The 19,708-nt window shown below is 44.9% G+C and overlaps 1 protein-coding gene across 1 annotated transcript; it reads right to left on the bottom strand.

Moving 5' to 3' along the window:
* Window positions 1-293: 293 nt before the first annotated feature.
* Window positions 294-19,659, bottom strand: LOC139458580 (uncharacterized). The gene is made up of 8 exons (XM_071240011.1): window positions 19,479-19,659; window positions 12,911-13,043; window positions 10,942-11,014; window positions 9,475-9,568; window positions 6,637-6,755; window positions 3,017-3,201; window positions 2,767-2,843; window positions 294-1,878 (listed from the first exon to the last, which is right to left on the bottom strand). The coding sequence occupies exons 1-8, from the start codon at window positions 19,596-19,598 to the stop codon at window positions 1,648-1,650; spliced, it is 1,032 nt and encodes a 343-aa protein (XP_071096112.1). The 5' UTR covers window positions 19,599-19,659; the 3' UTR covers window positions 294-1,647.
* Window positions 19,660-19,708: the final 49 nt, after the last annotated feature.

Genomic DNA, 19,708 nt, shown 5'->3' with positions numbered 1-19,708 from the left:
CAAATACATGGACGGTTTCATGATCAACAATATAAGGACATATTTGCAGGCGAGTGTTTTAAGAAGCAAATGTTCCAATCAGTCGTGTGTCAGGAAACCACTATGGGCCACTCCATTGCTCTGTGTAGACAATTCAACTGAAACTGTTCACAGAGAGCAGCACACAGACTTCGTTACTATGGCAACTTGTCACAGGTGGACCTGATGATCCCAGTTGAAGTCCTCCTGCTGTGATTGGAGTCAACAAGCACTGCAGACCAGCAAACAATCGCAATTGTTGTATTTCATTTAAATAACATATCATAAAATAATACATGAGTACAATCTATTTCTACAAAACATCAACATCTAATTAAGTAACATAATTATCTTCCATATTGGTCACAATACTGTGGACTTGATGTGACTGATGGAGCCAGTACACTTGATGTAATAATATCATAAATAATATGATACACTGAGGTCAAGTCCAACCCTGTTGTCTTAAACCTAGCATGTTAACGAGACGTACGTTATAAAGTAAGGCGGTCGGGACCTGAGAATAGGTTTGAGACATTGGTGCGTTCAGGATAACAGGGTTTGAGATGTCAAACTTTGACTGTATATTGCTTCAACAGCATGTCAGTGTATACGAGATCTGTCTTCACCAACCACATACAGCACGTCATGTATGTGTTACAATTTGTGTCGGATAAACGGACAGTGACTCACTGGCGACAGCTGCAAACTAATGGCTTTGACAATAGAAACAGAAACTACTATTCTGCTAATGATAATAAGCCCAAACACTTGCCCCCATTATCTTCAACTGTACACATGGTACTGGTGTCACCAGCGCTGGCATCCATTGTTCAGATTACACAACCTGGATGTACATGTACAAGGCAGTAAATACAGCATCTGGACCCACTCACATGTGAGCTTGTCAAAGTCACCAAAATATTCTGTTTGCTTCATGCTGTTTACATTGTTGCATGATCTTAGTATTTGTTGTTAGTTTAATGCAGCTCTCGGCAGTATTCCAGCTATATGACAGCAGTCCATAAATAATCAAGTCTGGACCTGACAATCCAGTGATTGACATCATGAGCATCAATCCAAGCAATTGGGATATGATGACATGTATCAACCAAGTCAGCGAGCCTCACCACCCGATCCCGTAAGTCGCCTCTTACGACAAGCGTAGTCGCCTATTACGGCAAGCATGGGTTAATGAAGACCATTGTTGCATGAGGCTGCAGATATAATGTGGTGGCTTCACAGCATTTCATTGTGGCATTGAGGTCACTCCTACACCGGTGTTCACTGTGGCATTGAGGTCACTCCTACTCCTGTGTTCATTGTGGCATTGAGGTCACTCCTACTCCGGTGTTCACTGTGGCATGAGGTCACTCCTACTCCGGTGTTCACTGTGGCATGAGGTCACTCCTACTCCGGTGTTCACTGTGGCATGAGGTCACTCCTACTCCGGTGTTCACTGTGGCATGAGGTCACTCCTACTCCGGTGTTCACTGTGGCATGAGGTCACTCCTACTCCGGTGTTCACTGTGGCATTGAGGTCACTCCTACTCCGGTGTTCACTGTGGCATTGAGGTCACTCCTACTCCGGTGTTCACTGTGGCATTGAGGTCACTCCTACTCCGGTGTTCACTGTGGCATGAGGTCATAGCCGAGGAGTGACTCGGTCACCACATCACAGAGAGATAGAAGTTTAAATGGTTTATGTTCCGCGATGTCGACAGCATGGGGAATGGAGTCTGTGATCCAGAAGTTCTGGAACGGAACATCGGAGTCCACAAATCTCTTCCATGACTCTTTGGGGAACACTGGATGAGTGACATAGGCACTGATAGCAACAGCTCCTCGGTCCAGCAACACCTGCAGCAACAACAGCAGTAGGACTTCAACAACCACAACAACACCTGCAGCAACAACCACAACAACACCTGCAGCAACAACCACAACAACACCTGCATGAACAACAACAGTAAGACTTGATAACTTATATACAGTTATAAGTTATATGACAGAAACTATAACAGTATATCAGAGTCGTCTGTAGTGATATATAAGTTATATGACAGACACTATAACAGTATATCAGAGTCATCTGTAGTGATATATAAGTTATATGACAGACCCCATAACAGTATATCAGAGTCATCTGTAGTGATATATAAGTTATATGACAGACACTATAACAGTATATCAGAGTTGTCTGTAGTGATATATAAGTTATATGACAGAAACTATAACAGTATATCAGAGTCGTCTGTAGTGATATATAAGTTATATGACAGACACTATAACAGTATATCAGAGTCATCTGTAGTGATATATAAGTTATATGACAGACCCCATAACAGTATATCAGAGTCATCTGTAGTGATATATAAGTTACATGACAGACACTATAACAGTATATCAGAGTCATCTGTAGTGATATATAAGTTATATGACAGACACTATAACAGTATATCAGAGTTGTCTGTAGTGATATATAAGTTATATGACAGAAACTATAACAGTATATCAGAGTCGTCTGTAGTGATATATAAGTTATATGACAGACACTATAACAGTATATCAGAGTCGTCTGTAGTGATATATAAGTTATATGACAGACACCATAACAATATATCAGAGTCGTCTGTAGTGATATATAATTTACAGAACCCAGCAGCCACATTGACCGGGGGATCCCCTGATTGTGTACAGAGACTTATTCTGCTTCATCAAACAAATGGGGAGACAACTCCTCCTCACCTTCCCACACTCCTTCAGCGTGCCCCCTGTTTGGACCAAGTCATCAATGATGATCACATGCTTGCCACTTGGGTTGCCTGCAAGTTGGAAAAAGATTTTACCAAATCCTGTAACACAAATTAACCATTTTCTGTCAATTATACATACTTTCCAATGTTTATTTGTTATTCAGTGAATCTTCTTCTTTCTAAAACCTAAAATGCTATGTGTATTGTTGGCACATAGTTTTCAACTGAACTGTGGACAATACCTTCTTTAACTTTTACTATTTTCTTGTCTCCATCACGGATCTTGGCACAAATAATGGTCTGTTCCCCAGCAAAGTGAAGGTGGAAGCGTTTAAAAGCTCCATCATCAGGGAAGGCAAACGTCAGATTGGTTCGGTCCTCAAGTCGTTCAACCTCACGTTGCAATAGTAGAATCGCTGTCTCAAGTCTGCAATATTACATCATATATAACATCATTTTGAGAACAGTGGTCAGGCACCAGTGGCAAGACACCAGTGGTCAGACAACAGTGATCAGACACCAGTGGTCAGACACCAATGTCCAGGCACCCGTGGCCAGACACTAGTGGTCAGACAACAGTGGCCAGATATCAATGATCAAACACCAGTGGCCAGACAACAGTGGCCAGACACTAGTGGTCAGACAACAGTGGCCAGATATCAATGATCAAACACCAGTGGCCAGACAACAGTGGCCAGACACCAGTGGCCAGACATCATTGGTCAGATATCAATGATCAAACACCAGTGGTCAGACATCAGTGGCCAGACAACAGTGGTCAGACAACAGTGGTCAGACATCAGTGGCCAGACATCAGTGGTCAGACACCAATGGTCATACACAAGTGGCCAGACATCATTGGTCAGATATCAATGATCAAACACCAGTGGCCAGACACCAGTGGCCAGACAACAGTGGCCAGACACCAGAGGTCAGACAACAGTGGCCAGACACCAGTGGCCAGACACCAGTGGTCAGACACCAATGGTCATACACCAGTGGCCAGACATCATTGGTCAGACACCAATGGTCATACACCAGTGGTCAGACACCAGTGGCCAAACATCAGTGGCCAGACAACAGTGGTCTGAAACCAATGGTCATACACCAGTGGCCAGACATCATTGGTCAGACATCAAATGGTCAGACACCAGTGGCCAGACACCAGTGGACAGACACCAGTGGCCAGACACCAGTGGTATAACACCAGTGGTATGACCACTAGTGGCCAGACACCAGTGGCCAGACACAGTGGCCAGACACCAGTGGCCAGACACCAGTGGCCAGACATCAGTGGTCAGACACAGTGGCCAGACTCTAGTGGACAGACATCAGTCAGACACAGTGGCCAGACACAGTGGCCAGACACCAGTCTTCAGACACTAGTGGTCAGACACTAGTGGTCAGACACCAGTGGTATGACACCAGTGGCCAGACACTAGTGGTCAGACACTAGTTGCCAGACAGCAGTGGTCAGACACTAGTGGCCAGACACTAGTGGTAAGACACTAGTGGACAGACATCAGTGGTCAGACATCAGAGGCCAAACACAGTGGCCAGACACTAGTGGACAGATATCAGTCAGACACTAGTGGCCAGACACCAGTGGCAAGACACCAGTGGCCAGACACCAGTGGTCAGACACCAGTGGCCAGACACCAGTGGTCAGACACCAGTGGCCAGACACAGTGGTCAGACTCCAGTCTTCAGACACTAGTGGTCAGACACTAGTGGTCAGACACTAGTGGTCAGACAGCAGTGGTATGACACCAGTGGCCAGACACTAGTTGCCAGACAGCAGTGGCCAGACACTAGTGGCCAGACACCAGTGGCCAGACACTAGTGGCCAGACACTTGTGGACAGACACCAGTGGTCAGACACTAGTGACCAGACACTAGTGGTCAGACACTCTTGGACGGATATCAGTCAGACACTAGTAGCCAGACACCAGTAGCAAGACACTAGTGGCCAGACACCAGTGGTCAGACACAGTGGTCAGACACCAGTCTTCAGACACTTGTGGTCAGACACTAGTGGTCAGACACCAGTGGTATGACACCAGTGGCCAGACACCAGTGGCCAGACACTAGTGGTCAGACAGCAGTGGTCAGACACTTTTGGCCAGACACTAGTGGTAAGACACTAGTGGCCAGACACTAGTGGCCAGACACCAGTGGTCAGACATCAGTGGCCAGACATCAGTGGTCAGACATCAGTGGCCAAACACAGTGGCCAGACACCAGTGGCCAGACACCAGTGGTCAGACACAGTGGCCAGACACAGTGGTCAGACACAGTGGTCAGACACAGTGGCCAGACATCAGTGGTCAGACACAGTGGCCAGACACTAGTGGACAGACATCAGTCAGACACAGTGGCCAGACACTAGTGGTCAGACACAAGTCTCCAGACACTAGTGGCCAGACACCAGTGGTCAGACACCAGAGGCCAGACACAGTGGCATGACAACAGTGGACAGACACCAGTGGCCAGACACCAGTGGACAGACAGCAGTGGCCAGACACTAGTGGCCAGACACCAGTGGCCAGACACAGTGGCCAGACACAGTGGCCAGACACAAGTGGCCAGACACCAGTGGCCAGAGGCCAGACACAGTGGCCAGACACAAGTGGCCAGACACCAGTGGCCAGAGGCCAGACACAGTGGCCAGACACCAGTGGCCAGAGGCCAGACACCAGTGGCCAGACATCAGTGGCCAGACACAGTGGCCAGAGGCCAGACACAGTGGCCAGACACTAGTGGCCAGACACAGTGGCCAGACACAGTGGCCAGACACCAGTGGCCAGACATCAGTGGCCAGACACCAGTGGCCAGACACTAGTGGACAGACACCAGTGGCCAGACATAGTGGCCAGACACTAGTGGACAGACACAGTGGCCAGACACTAGTGGCCAGAGGCCAGACACAGTGGCCAGACACTAGTGGCCAGACACAGTGGCCAGACACAGTGGCCAGACACCAGTGGTCAGACACCAGAGGCCAGACACAGTGGCCAGACACTAGTGGCTAGACATCAGTGGCCAGACATCAGTGGCCAGACACAGTGGCCAGACACAAGTGGCCAGACACCAGTGGCCAGAGGCCAGACACAGTGGCCAGACACAAGTGGCCAGACACCAGTGGCCAGAGGCCAGACACAGTGGCCAGACACCAGTGGCCAGAGGCCAGACACCAGTGGCCAGACACCAGTGGCCAGACATCAGTGGCCAGACACAGTGGCCAGAGGCCAGACACAGTGGCCAGACACTAGTGGCCAGACACAGTGGCCAGACACAGTGGCCAGACACCAGTGGCCAGACATCAGTGGCCAGACACCAGTGGCCAGACACTAGTGGACAGACACCAGTGGCCAGACATAGTGGCCAGACACTAGTGGACAGACACAGTGGCCAGACACTAGTGGCCAGAGGCCAGACACAGTGGCCAGACACTAGTGGCCAGACACAGTGGCCAGACACCAGTGGCCAGACACAGTGGCCAGACACCAGTGGTCAGACACCAGAGGCCAGACACAGTGGCCAGACACTAGTGGCTAGACATCAGTGGCCAGACATCAGTGGCCAGACACAGTGGCCAGACACTAGTGGCCAGACATCAGTGGCCAGACACCAGTGGCCAGACACCAGTGGCCAGACACAGTGGCCAGACATTAGTGGACAGACACAGTGGCCAGACACCAGTGGTCAGACACCAGAGGCCAGACACTAGTGGACAGACATCAGTGGCCAGATACCAGTGGCAAGACACTAGTGGACAGACACCAGACAACTGAGCTTGGATATACTGGTTATATCTCTACTGAAGTTGCTCTACTGTAAGAGTGAGCTGTGTAAGAAATACCTTGGGATGACATTATCAGAGAAGTAGAATCTCTCCTGGAGGGCGTGGATGTCGAAGATGATGATCTGTGCGGGTCCCTTGGCGGTGAGCGGGATGGCAGACAGCAGAGTTGCCAGCGTCTGGAAGTAGGTCATCATTTAGGTCAGCATGTGTTTCAGCAAGTCAGTCATCATGCAGGTCAAAATTAGGTCGTCATATTGGTCATCACATAGTTCATCACATAGGTCATCATGTTGGTTATCACGTCATCATGAATGTTATCATGTTGGTCATCATGTAGGTCATCATGTAGGTCATTGTTTCAGCAAGTCAGTCATCATGTAGGTCATGACATAGGTCATCATGTTGGTTATCACGTAGGTCATCATGTACGTTATCATGTTGGTCATCGTGTAGGTCACCATGTATTTTCAGCAAGTGAGTCATCACGCAGGTCATAACGTAGGTCATCATGCAGGTCATAACAAAGGTCATCATGTAAGTCAATACGTAGGTCATCATGTAGGTCATTATGTTGTTATCATATACGTCATAACGTAGGTCATAACGTAGGTCATAACGTAGGTCATCATCCAGGTCATAACGTAGGTCATAACGTAGATTATAACCTAGATCATCATGTAAGTCAATACGTAGGTCATCATGTTGGTCATCATGCGGGTCATAACGTAGGTCATCATGTAACTCAATACGTAGATCATCATGTTGGTCATCATGTAGGTCATTATGTTGTTATCATGTAAGTCATCATGTAGGTCATTAAGTGTTTCAGTAAGTCAGTCATCATGCAGGTCATGATGTAGGTCATCATGTTGGTCATCACATAGGTCATCACATAGGTCCTTGTGTAGGTCATCATGTAGGTTATCACATAGGTTGTGTAGGTCATGACATAAGTCATCATGTTGGTCATCATGTAGGTCACCATGTTGGTCATCTCAAAAGTCATCACACAGGTCATCACGTAGGTCATTATGTTGATCATCACATGGGTCATCATGTGGGTCATCACGTAAATAATCATATAAGTCATCACAGGTCATCACATAAGTCATCATGTTTGTCATCACATAGGTCATCATGTAGGTCACCATGCTGGTCATCTCAAAAGTCATCCCACAAGTCATCACTTAGGTCATCATGTGGGTCATCACGTAGATCATCATATAGGTCATCACAGGTCATCATGTTGGTCATCACATAGGTCATCGCATAAGTCATCATGTTTGTCATCACATAGGTCATCATGTAGGTCATTACATAGGTCATCACATAGGTCATGTAGGTCATCACATAAGGCATCATGTTGTCACCACATAGGTCATCTTGTTGGTCATCACATAGGTCATCATGTAGGTCATCATGTTCGTCATCACATAAGCCATCATGTTGGTCATCACGTTATTTCATCATGTTGGTCATCATATAGGTCATTGTGGAGTTCATCATGTAGGTTATCACATAGGTTATGTAGGTCATCACATAAGTCATCATGTTGGTCATCATGTAGGTCACCATGTTGGTCATCTCATGGGTCATCATGTAGGTCATCACATTGGTCATCACACAGGTCATCACGTAGGTATTTACATTGATTATCACATAGGTCATCACATTGGTCATCACATGGGTCATCATGTGGGTCATCACATAGATCATCATATAGGTTATCACATAGGTCATCACAGGTCATCATGTTGGTCATCACATAAGTCATCATGTTTGTCATCACATAGGTCGTCATGTAGGTCATAACATCGATCATCATGTTGGTCATCACATAGGTCATCATGTTGGTCATCATGTAGATCTTCATGTTCGTCATCACATAAGCCATCATGTTGGTCATCACGTAGCTCATCATATAGGTCATCATGTTGGTCATCACGTAGATCATCATATAGGTCATAACATAGGTCATCATGTAGGTCATCGTGTAGGTCATCATGCAGGTCATGTAGGTCATCACATAGGTCATCATGTAGGTCATCATGTTGGTCATCACATAGGTGATCACATGAGTCATCATGTTGGTAATCAAATCGGTCATCACGTTGGTCATCACATAGGTCATCATGTTGGGCATCACGTAGATCAACATATTTGTCATCACATAGGTCATCACGAAGATCATCATATATGTCATCACATAAGTCATCATGTTGGTCATCACATAGGTCATCACGTAGGTAATCATGTGTTTCAGCAAGTCAGTGATCATGCAGGTCTTCACATAGGTCAGAGCAGAGTTACATGTATTTCAGAGCATGAGTGGTAAATGACTGCGGTAAGATTTTGTGCTTCTCCTGACACTGATATCTTTTGTAAAGCAAGCTTAAATGATATTCTATGCATGCTTTACCAAATCCACCAATCTTATGATTTTGTCTTTTTGTCAATTTGTGGTACCCCACTACTGACATTGGAAGAAGATGACAGCCTAGAAGATGTCGGACCACGTTCCCTTGGGGCTTTGCACAGAACAGACCTTATCCAGAATCACACATGCAGGTGATACCACCACCAACTATAGGCTTCATGCAAATTAGTAGGAGTCTGAATAAGGTAAAGCCCCGAACCTAGGCATCCCCACTCTCATATGTGTTTCGAAAATGGAAATTAAATAAGGAGTGATGAGACAGGCTGGTTGATCACGTGTTTCCGGTGCGCTTGCTTATCAGAGGGATACGTTTGGGTGAGATGATTTCTGTTCACTGGAAATTTCCAATACCTTTCGAGAATAAGAAGAGATAAGCAGATTAGTAAGAGTCAGGATGAGGTAAAATATATAATCATGCCAAATTGTGCTAGCCTAAGCGACTTGATTTGAGAACTGACCTTTGCTGTGGCGATCTGACCTTCCCTATCCACACGCTCCATGGTCCCAGTGGGGAAATATGGCAGTATGAAATGAAAGGACTTCGCCAGGTACCTAGGGCAGAATAAACACAAGGTCAACGTCACATCCAGAACGTCACATGTCAATACTGCTGAACGTCACACGTCAATACTGCTGAACATCACATGTCAATACTGCTGAACGTCACACGTCAATACTGCTGAACATCACATGTCAATACTGCTGAACGTCACACGTCAATACAGCAGAACGTCACATGTCAATACTGCTAAACGTCACATGTCAATACTGCTGAACGTCACACGTCAATACAGCTGAACATCACATGTCAATACTGCTGAACGTCACACATCATTACTGCTGAACGTCACACGTCAATACTGCTGAACGTCACACGTCAATACTGCTGAACGTCACACGTCAATACTGCTGAACATCACATGTCAATTCTGCAGAACATCACACGTCAATACTGCTGAACGTCACACGTCAATACAGCTGAACGTCACATGTCAATTCTGCAGAACATCACACGTCAATACTGCTGAACGTCATATGTCATTACTGCTGAACGTCACACGTCAATACTGCTGAACATCCCATGTCAATACTGCAAAACGTCACAAGTCAATACTGCTGAACATCACATGTCAATACTGCTGAACGTCACTAGTCAATACTGCTGAACATCACATGTCAATACTGCTGAACATCACATGTCAATACTGCTGAACGTCACATGTCAATACTGCTGAACATCCCATGTCAATACTGCAGAACATCACATGTCAATACTGCAGAATGTCACACGTCAAAACTGCATAACATCACATGTCAATACTGGTGAACATCACATGTCAATACCTAGTGTAGAATTATTGTATGTCATATACAAGTGTACAATTCCTGTATGTCATATACAAGTGTACAATTCCTGTATGTCATATACAAGTGTACAATTCCTGTATGTCATATACAAGTGTACAATTACTGTATGTCATATACAAGTGTACAATTACTGTCATATACAAGTGTACAATTTCTGTATGTCAAATACATGTGTACAATTCCTGTATGTTATATACATGTGTACAATTTCTGTATGCCATATACATGTGTACAATTACTGTCATATACAAGTGTACAATTACTGTATGTCATATACATGTGTACAATTACTGTATGTCATATACAAGTGTACAATTACTGTATGTCATATACAAGTGTACAATTACTGTATGTCATATACAAGTGTACAATTACTGTATGTCATATACAAGTGTACAATTACTGTATGTCATATACAAGTGTACAATTACTGTATGTCATATACAAGTGTACAATTCCTGTATGTTATATGCAAGTGTACCTGTATGTCATATACATGTGTACAACTCCTGTATGTCAAATGCAAGTCCTAGTGTAGTAGTCCAGTGTCAACCTACCTTGGGAAAGCATACAGGACAGAAAGTTGTTCAAATATGACTGCTGGAGAGTGGAAACTTCCCAGAAATATCACTGAAAAAAACATCACTTGATGAGATAAGGAACAGGACCCTATCTCCCACACAGACAGATGTGCCTAAATGTCTCACACATAGACTGATGTGGCTAAATCTCTCCCACACACACAGACGTCCCTAAATCTCTCACACAGAGTCAGATGTGCCTAAATGTCTCCCACACACACAGACGTGCCTAAATCTCTCCCACACACACGGTCAGATGTGCCTAAATGTCTCACACACAGTCAGATGTGCCTAAATGTCTCACACACAGTCAGATGTGCCTAAATGTCTCACACAGAGTCAGTTGTGCCTAAATCTCTCCCACACACACAGATGTGCCTAAATCTCTCACACAGAGTCAGATGTGCCTAAATCTCTCCCACACACACAGATGTGCCTAAATCTCTCACACAGAGTCAGATGTGCCTAAATGTCTCCCACACACACAGGTGTGCCTAATTCTCTCCCACACAGTCAGATGTGCCTAAATCTCTTCCACACAGAGAGGTGTGCCTAAATCTTTGACACACACACAGACGTGCCTAAATCTCTCCCACACACACAGTCAGATGTGCCTAAATCTCTCACACATAGACTGATGTGGCTAAATCTCTCCCCCACACACAGAGACGTCCCTAAATCTCTCACACAGAGTCAGATGTGCCTAAATGTCTCCCACACACACAGACAGATGTGCCTAAATCTCTCCCACACACACAGACAGACGTCCCTAAATCTCTCCCACACACACAGACAGATGTGGCTAAATCTCTCCCACACACACACGTGTGGCTAAATCTCTCCCACACACACAGACGTGCCTAAATCTCTCCCACACACACAGTCAGATGTGCCTAAATGTCTCACACAGAGTCAGATGTGCCTAAATGTCTCCTACACACACACAGAGACGTCCCTAAATCTCTCACACAGAGTCAGATGTGCCTAAATGTCTCCCACACACACAGACAGACGTCCCTAAATCTCTCCACCACACACAGACAGATGTGGCTAAATCTCACACACACACACACACACACAGACGTGCCTAAATCTCTCCCACACACACAGACATGCCTAAATCTCTCCCACAAACAGTCAGATGTGCCTAAATGTCTCACACAGAGTCAGATGTGCCTAAATGTCTCCCACACACACACAGAGACGTCCCTAAATCTCTCACACAGAGTCAGATGTGCCTAAATGTCTCCCACACACACAGACAGACGTCCCTAAATCTCTCCCACACACACAGACGTGCCTAAATGTCTCCCCCACACACACAGAGACGTCCCTAAATCTCTCACACAGAGTCAGATGTGCCTAAATGTCTCCCACACACACAGACGTGCCTAAATCTCTCCCACACACACAGACGTGCCTAAATCTCTCCCACACACACAGACAGGCCTAAATCTCTCCCACACACAGTCAGATGTGCCTAAATGTCACACACACACAGAGTCAGATGTGCCTTAATGTCTCACACACAGTCAGATGTGCCTAAATGTCTCACACAGAGTCAGATGTGCCTAAATCTCTCCCACACACACAGATGTGGCTAAATCTCTCAAACACACACAGATGTGGCTAAATCTCTAACACACACACACACACAGACGTGCCTAAATGTCACTCACATAGACAGACGTGCCTAAATCTGCTAAGCAAGCAAATAGGCCACACCTGCTAATAGACAACTGTATCCTGATTGGTTGATTAACATCACTTACTTTGTATTGTTGTCACTGGTTTTTTGAGCTGATGATTAAATAAACAGTCTGTGAAGTTGATACTTTTTTAAGAACTGACTTCAATTTCAAACATTAAAACCTGTGTATCTTCTTAAAAAACAAAAAAAAAGAACTCAATTCTTAAATGTTGAGTAGTATACAAACTGCAGTACCATCTTTCCCAGCCATGTCCTTCACATCCTCAATGAAGAGGTTAGGGAAGCCATCGTGGAACTTTTCCCACTGGATTGTCTGTTTGTACTCCACATTCCTCTGAGTTGACACAGAGATGGACCGTTCAGCTCTCTAAAACATGACAGTGTGTTTTTAGTGTGATAGCGGCTCTCTGAAACATGACAGTGTGTTTTTTGTGTGATAGCCGCCTCTGAAACATGACAGTGTGGTGTTTGTGTGATGGCGGTGAGACTAAAACATGCCAGTGTGGTGTTTGTGTGATGGCGGTGAGACTGAAACATGCCAGTGTGGTGTTTGTGTGATGGCGGTGAGACTGAAACATGACGGTGTGGTGTTTGTGTGATGGCGGATCTCTGAAATATGACAGTGTGGTGTATGTGTGATGGTGAGAAGACTGAATCAAGACAGTGAGGTGTACGTGTGATGGCGGTGAGACTGAAACATGACAGTGAGGTGTATGTGTGATGGTGAGAAGACTGAAACATGACAGTGTGGTGTACGTGTGATGGCGGTGAGACTGACACATGACAGTGTGGTGTATGTGTGATGGCGGTGAGACTGAAACATGACAGTGTGGTGTACGTGTGATGGCGGTGAGACTGAAACATGACAGTGTGGTGTTTGTGTGATGGCGGATCTCTAAAACATGACAGTGTGGTGTATGTGTGATGGCGGTGAGACTGAAACATGACAGTGTGGTGTTTGTGTGATGGCGGATCTCTAAAACATGACAGTGTGGTGTATGTATGATGGCGGTGAGACTGAAACATGACAGTGTGGTGTTTGTGTGATGGCGGTGAGACTGAAACATGACAGTGTGGTGTTAGTGTGATGGCGGTGAGACTGAAACATGACAGTGTGGTGTTTGTGTGATGGCGGTGAGACTGAAACATGACAGTGTGGTGTTAGTGTGATGGTGAGAAGACTGAATCATGACAGTGTGGTGTTTGTGTGATGGCAGTGAGACTGAAACATGACAGTGTGGTGTATGTGTGATGGCGGTGAGACTGAAACATGACAGTGTGGTGTACGTGTGATGGCGGTGAGACTGAAACATGACAGTGAGGTGTATGTGTGATGGTGAGAAGACTGAAACATGACAGTGAAGTGTATGTGTGATGGCGGTGAGACTGAAAAATGACAGTGTGGTGTACGTGTGATGGAGGTGAGACTGAAACATGACAGTGAGGTGTATGTGTGATGGTGAGAAGACTGAAACATGACAGTGAGGTGTATGTGTGATGGCGGTGAGACTGAAACATGACAGTGAGGTGTATGTGTGATGGTGAGAAGACTGAAACATGACAGTGTGGTGTACGTGTGATGGCGGTGAGACTGAAACATGACAGTGTGGTGTATGTGTGATGGCGGTGAGGCTGAAACATGACAGTGTGGTGTACGTGTGATGGCGGTGTGAGACTGAAACATGACAGTGTGGTGTACGTGTGATGGTGAGGAGACTGCAACATGACAGTGTGGTGTATGTGTGATGGCGGTGAGACTGAAACATGACAGTGAGGTGTTTGTGTGATGGTGAGAAGACTGAATCATGACAGTGTGGTGTACGTGTGATGGTGAGGAGACTGCAACATGACAGTGAGGTGTATGTGTGATGGCGGTGAGACTGAAACATGACAGTGAGGTGTATGTGTGATGGGGGTGAGACTGAAACATGACAGTGAGGTGTATATGTGATGGCGGTGAGACTGAAACATGACAGTGAGGTGTATGTGTGATGGCGGTGAGACTGAAACATGACAGTGTGGTGTACGTGTGATGGCGGTGAGACTGAAACATGACAGTGAGGTGTACGTGTGATGGCGGTGAGACTGAAACATGACAGTGTGGTGAATGTGTGATGGTGAGGAGACTGCAACATGACAGTGTGGTGTATGTGTGATGGCGGTGAGACTGAAACATGACAGTGAGGTGTATGTGTGATGGCGGTGAGACTGAAACATGACAGTGTGGTGAACGTGTGATGGCGGTGAGACTGAAACATGACAGTGAGGTGTATGTGTGATGGTGAGGAGACTGAAACATGACAGTGTGGTGTTAGTGTGATGGCGGTGAGACTGAAACATGACAGTGTGGTGTTTGTGTGATGGCGGTGAGACTGAAACATGACAGTGTGGTGTTAGTGTGATGGTGAGAAGACTGAATCATGACAGTGTGGTGTTTGTGTGATGGCAGTGAGACTGAAACATGACAGTGAGGTGTTTGTGTGATGGCGGTGAGACTGACACATGACAGTGTGGTGTTAGTGTGATGGTGAGAAGACTGAATCATGACAGTGTGGTGTTTGTGTGATGGCAGTGAGACTGAAACATGACAGTGTGGTGTATGTGTGATGGCGGTGAGACTGAAACATGACAGTGTGGTGTACGTGTGATGGCGGTGAGACTGAAACATGACAGTGAGGTGTATGTGTGATGGTGAGAAGACTGAAACATGACAGTGAAGTGTATGTGTGATGGCGGTGAGACTGAAAAATGACAGTGTGGTGTACGTGTGATGGAGGTGAGACTGAAACATGACATGGGGTGTATGTGTGATGGTGAGAAGACTGAAACATGACAGTGAGGTGTATGTGTGATGGCGGTGAGACTGAAACATGACAGTGAGGTGTATGTGTGATGGTGAGAAGACTGAAACATGACAGTGTGGTGTACGTGTGATGGCGGTGAGACTGAAACATGACAGTGTGGTGTATGTGTGATGGCGGTGAGGCTGAAACATGACAGTGTGGTGTACGTGTGATGGCGGTGTGAGACTGAAACATGACAGTGTGGTGTATGTGTGATTGTGAGAAGACTGAAACATGACAGTGTGGTGTACGTGTGATGGTGGTGAGACTGAAACATGACAGTGTGGTGTACGTGTGATGGTGAGAAGACTGAAACATGACAGTGTGGTGTATGTGTGATGGTGGTGAGACTGAAACATGACAGTGAGGTGTATGTGTGATGGCGGTGAGACTGAAACATGACAGTGAGGTGTATGTGTGATGGCAGTGAGACTGAAACATGACAGTGTGGTGTACATGTGATGGCGGCGAGACTGAAACATGACAGTGTGGTGTACGTGTGATGGCGGTGAGACTGAAACATGACAGTGAGGTGTATGTGTGATGGCGGTTAGACTAAAACATGACAGTGTGGTGTTTGTGTGATGGTGGTGAGACTGAAACATGACAGTGTGGTTTTAGTGTGATGGTGAGGAGACTGAAACATGACAGTGTGGTGTATGTGTGATGGTGAGAAGACTGAAACATGACAGTGTGGTGTATGTGTGATGGTGAGAAGACTGAAACATGACAGTGTGGTGTACGTGTGATGGTGAGAAGACTGAAACATGACAGTGTGGTGTATGTGTGATGGTGAGAAGACTGAAACATGACAGTGTGGTGTATGTGTGATGGTGAGAAGACTGAAACATGACAGTGTGGTGTACGTGTGATGGTGAGAAGACTGAAACATGACAGTGTGGTGTACATGTGATGGTGAGGAGACTGAAACATGACAATGTGGTGAGACTGAAACATAAGCTTTGCCTAGGTGTTATGGTCGGGCTATTGAAGCCTCAAACATATTGTCGCTCTTCTGAAAAAGTTGTCCATAAATACTGTGAAATGACAGAGACATGACAATCTTTGTAGCTAACTGTACTGCCACAATTTGGTTAATAATTGTAAAACTATTAATGTCACAATGTAATAACACGGACATCAGCAGAGATCATACTGAATGCAGGTAAATTGGTAGAAAACAGGATATTGTCTTTTGATGTTCTTATTATAGTAAATAGTGGGAAATTAGTAATTCAAATTGGGAATTAATACTGTCATTTGGTGCACACTTGGGGTTCAGTATCTATAGCTATTATCGCAATCACAGTTAAGTCATAGCTATCATGGCAGTCACAGTAAAGTCATAGCTATTATCGCAATCACAGTAAAGTCATAGCTATCATGGCAGTCACAGTAAAGTCATAGCTATTATCGCAATCACAGTAAAGTCATAGCTATTATCGCAGTCACAGTAAAGTCATAGCTATTATCGCAGTCACAGTAAAGTCATAGCTATTATCGCAGTCACAGTAAAGTCATAGCTATTATCGCAGTCACAGTAAAGTCATAGCTATAATCGCAGTCACAGTCAAGTCATAGCTATTATTGCAATCACAGTCAAGTCATAGCTATCATGGCAATCAGTCAAGTCATAGCTATCATGGCAGTCAGTCAAGTCATAGCTATTATCGCAATCACAGTCAAGTCATAGCTATTATCGCAATCACAGTCAAGTCATAGCTATCATGGAAGTCACAGTCAAGTCATAGCTATCATGGCAGTCACAGTCAAGTCATAGCTATTATCGCAATCACAGTCAAGTCATAGCTATTATCGCAATCACAGTCAAGTCATAGCTATCATGGCAGTCACAGTCAAGTCATAGCTATTATCGCAATCACAGTCAAGTCATAGCTATCATGGCAGTCAGTCAAGTCATAGCTATTATTGCAATCACAGTCAAGTCATAGCTATTATCGCAATCACAGTAAAGTCATAGCTATCATGGGAGTCACAGTTAAGTCATAGCTATTATGGCAGTCACAGTCAAGTCATAGCTATAATCGCAGTCACAGTAAAGTCATAGCTATTATCGCAATCACAGTCAAGTCATAGCTATTATCGCAGTCACAGTCAAGTCATAGCTATCATGGCAGTCACAGTCAAGTCATAGCTATTATCGCAATCACAGTCAAGTCATAGCTATCATGGCAGTCACAGTAAAGTCATAGCTATTATCGCAATCACAGTCAAGTCATAGTTATTATCGCAATCACAGTCAAGTCATAGCTATCATGGCAGTCACAGTAAAGTCATAGCTATTATCGCAATCACAGTCAAGTCATAGCTATCATGGCAGTCACAGTAAAGTCATAGCTATTATCGCAATCACAGTCAAGTCATAGCTATTATCGCAATCACAGTCAAGTCATAGCTAGCATGGCAGTCACAGTAAAGTCATAGCTATTATCGCAATCACAGTCAAGTCATAGCTATTATCGCAATCACAGTCAAATCATAGCTATCATGGCAGTCACAGTAAAGTCATAGCTATTATCGCAATGACAGTAAAGTCATAGCTATTATCGCAATCACAGTCAAGTCATAGCTATCATGGCAGTCACAGTAAAGTCATAGCTATTGTCGCAATCACAGTAAAGTCATAGCTATCATGGGAGTCACAGTTAAGTCATAGCTATCATGGCAGTCACAGTCAAGTCATAGCTATCATGGCAGTCAGTCAAGTCATAGCTATTATCGCAATCACAGTCAAGTCATAGCTATTATCGCAGTCACTGTCAAGTCATAGCTATCATGGCAGTCACAGTCAAGTCATAGCTATTATCGCAATCACAGTCAAGTCATAGCTATCATGGCAGTCACAGTCAAGTCATAGCTATTATCGCAGTCACAGTCAAGTCATAGCTATTATTGCAATCACAGTAAAGTCATAGCTATTATCGCAATCACAGTAAAGTCATAGCTATCATGGGAGTCACAGTTAAGTCATAGCTATCAGGGCAGTCACAGTAAAGTCATAGCTATCATGGCAGTCAGTCAAGTCATAGCTATCAAGGCAGTCACAGTCAAGTCATAGCTATCATGGCAGTCAGTCAAGTCATAGCTATCATGGCAGTCAGTCAAGTCATAGCTATTATCGCAATCACAGTCAAGTCATAGCTATCATGGCAGTCACAGTCAAGTCATAGCTATCATGGCAGTCAGTCAAGTCATAGCTATTATCGCAATCACAGTGACATCCTTTTTTGGCATATCACCATAAAACCTATGCAGAGACAATTAACCGATTATTAATTGTCTCTGACCTGTGATAATCACTTAAAAGCTGTTTTGCTGATATATCGCAAATTACTGCTTTTAAAGAAAAGATAGCTAAAAAACACACACACAAACCACACCTGACAATACTATTTTGGGATGGGTTGAAATAATCAAACACACAAGTTATTTGTTTGGGCGTCATGTCTCATGACTGGACGTGTATAGACATGCGTTTCTTGTGTAAACAGAGCAACAAGCTCCTTACATCGATAGCCCGATCGCGGAGCTCCCTATACCATTATACCGGGTGGGTGTCACGCGGTGGGGAGGAGCTTGGTCTCTTGACTGTACATGTTGGGCCGATGTCTCTGATTTTAGAAGTATTGACAGGTTGACGACACGCACAGAGAGCTCGGACGCAGCGTACATATTGTCAAGGGGAGGTAACTCCATACAGCCTATTTGGGCAATACACTACGCCTTACAGCTGCACACTAAATCGATTTTCTGCTGTTAAGATGTTTATTGTTTAGCATATATCAACTGAAAACACGAGTCAATATATATGTATCTTACATTTATCTGCAAACTCTTACTAGTATAAGACACGAATGTTGTTTCAAATCACGATCTAAACGGAAAGTAGATAATGACGATCAAGCGTCTCATACAGATCGTTTACACATGACACCGACCAGTCTTTTCTTCTGTGACTCCGGCATGTCTCCTGTGCACCGGTTGACGATCTGTGTCGCCAGTCTGTTCATGGACGGGTGTGCGTACAGAAGAACGGGGTTGCAGTCATCTCCGTTCATTCTGAGAAAGTCAGTGTCGACTGGACGCACAAACGTAATGACAATACAGCTCGAATAAGACCTGAAAAGACGCGTTCTGATCTTTCCGTGTGAAGGGAAATAACTGGAGT

This window comes from Haliotis cracherodii, unplaced genomic scaffold, assembly GCF_022045235.1.
Source record: "Haliotis cracherodii isolate W230 unplaced genomic scaffold, xgHalCrac1.p SCAF_1, whole genome shotgun sequence".
NCBI classification, from domain to species: domain Eukaryota; kingdom Metazoa; phylum Mollusca; class Gastropoda; order Lepetellida; family Haliotidae; genus Haliotis; species Haliotis cracherodii.
The sequence above is the reverse complement of the archived record's forward strand: the minus strand, read 5'-3'. Positions and strand labels throughout refer to the sequence as shown.

What these genes read in the sequence shown, in the direction of transcription:
- LOC139458580 (XM_071240011.1), bottom strand. Translation starts at nt 19,598, where the DNA reads ATGAACGGAGATGACTGCAACCCCGTTCTTCTGTACGCACACCCGTCC. An exon ending in GGACATGGCTGGGAAAGATG is followed by an intron (nt 11,015 to 12,910) that starts GTACTGCAGTTT and finishes TGTTTTTTTCAG; the next exon opens with TGATATTTCTGGGAAGTTTC. An exon ending in CGCTGAAGGAGTGTGGGAAG is followed by an intron (nt 1,879 to 2,766) that starts GTGAGGAGGAGT and finishes TTGTTGCTGCAG; the next exon opens with GTGTTGCTGGACCGAGGAGC.